Below are 1,441 nucleotides of genomic sequence, written 5' to 3'. Positions count from 1 at the left end.
TCATTTACTTGGCAGTCAATGTGACGGTCACAAGCCTCCCGGTTTTCATACAAAATATCTTAAATTGTGTTCCGAAGACGAACAAAGCTTTTACAGGTTTGGAATGACATGGGGGTAAGTGATTAATGACAAAATTTTCATTTTGGGGTGGAGTATCTCTTTAAGAAAGAGGGCTCCCAAAGATATACACTTCAATATCAATGTCTGAATCCCTTTATGTGGATATTTACACACCTGATCAGTGGGAGTATAGTCGCTTTGTTTCACAGTGTCAATCCTGTCCAGGAAACTAAAAAGAAAGAGAAATAACATTAACAACTGTCCAGTACTTCTCGACACTTCTTTTTAATTAATTAATAGGGTAAGACTGATTTAAGAGACTCAATTAAACACTGAGTAATGTGATGACAGAGAGCTGGATTTATTCCAAGCAAGTCAAGACAAGGAATATTAAAGAATGTTATGCACAACCCAAAGTTTAGTCATTGCTGGACAATCACCTTACATCTGTAAAGCACACCTAAAAAGGCGTTACCACTAGGCATGAGCCGGTATGAGATTTTGACAGTATGATAACCTTAAGCAAAAAAATATCACGGTTTCATGGTATCACGGTATTGTCGTTACAGCTCTAAATGTGTTATTTTTAAATGACTGGGTAAAAAAATAAAATAAAATTTACGCTGAACACAATATATTTTGTTTTTGAGCAACATACAGAATATTAGGAATAGTAGAAATTTTTTTTTTGTTTGTTTCCTAAAAAGAAGAAAAATAAAGACTGACATCTTTATTTAACCTAAATCTATCATTTCAGTTATTTAAAGGGGTCATATGATGCGATTTCATTTTTTCCTTTCTCTTTAGAGTGTTACAAGCTCTTTGTGCATAAAGAAGATCTGTAAAGTTGCAAAGACTAAAGTCTCAAATCCAAAGAGATATTCTTTATAAAAGTTAAGAGTTAGCCACACCTACCTAAAACGGCTCGTTCGAACACGCCCCCACATACCTACCTCACTATGTGGGAAGATTTGCATAACGCCGCCCAAATGTTCACGCAAAGAAAGAAGGAGTAACTTTTATTCTCGAAGCAAACAGCAGAAGCTCTGAATGAGATGCAGATTCACTCTCTGACAGCAGGAGGGGCTTCTGGAACACCAGATACAGTGTTTCCTTGGTTACCGCTGTAAACCAAGCAGTGTTGCACTGAAACACTCCGTTATCTATCATACGCGGATCCGTTCCGACGAAGGCGTATGACGTATGCGCAGCGCGCGCGCCTCAGATATACTAGTCTCGCGAGTTTGTTTAATAGGAGCAAAGGAAGCAAAGTTTCCTTACTTTAGCAAAGGAAAACCAGTCTCCTCTCGGTTTATATCGAAATCCTCCAACATTTTTCTTTGCAAATCTTCGGTTTGTACTTCTAATTCGCAACGGCTCG

The 1,441-nt window shown here is 37.8% G+C and overlaps 1 protein-coding gene across 2 annotated transcripts in view; it reads right to left on the bottom strand.

Annotated features, from left to right (window-relative positions):
- Nucleotides 1-1,441, bottom strand: part of LOC107708144 (guanine nucleotide-binding protein G(s) subunit alpha-like) — a 37,592-nt gene that overhangs the window by 4,509 nt on the left and 31,642 nt on the right. For both annotated transcript variants that reach the window (XM_016512304.1, XM_016512305.1), the window contains exon 6: nt 235-289. In XM_016512304.1, coding sequence (XP_016367790.1) covers nt 235-289 — 55 coding nt within the window. The remainder of the gene's footprint in view (nt 1-234; nt 290-1,441) is intronic.

This window comes from Sinocyclocheilus rhinocerous, unplaced genomic scaffold (genome assembly GCF_001515625.1).
Source record: "Sinocyclocheilus rhinocerous isolate Xijiao unplaced genomic scaffold, SAMN03320098_v1.1 scaffold113, whole genome shotgun sequence".
NCBI classification, from domain to species: domain Eukaryota; kingdom Metazoa; phylum Chordata; class Actinopteri; order Cypriniformes; family Cyprinidae; genus Sinocyclocheilus; species Sinocyclocheilus rhinocerous.
This window is presented reverse-complemented; position numbering and strand designations above follow the sequence as displayed.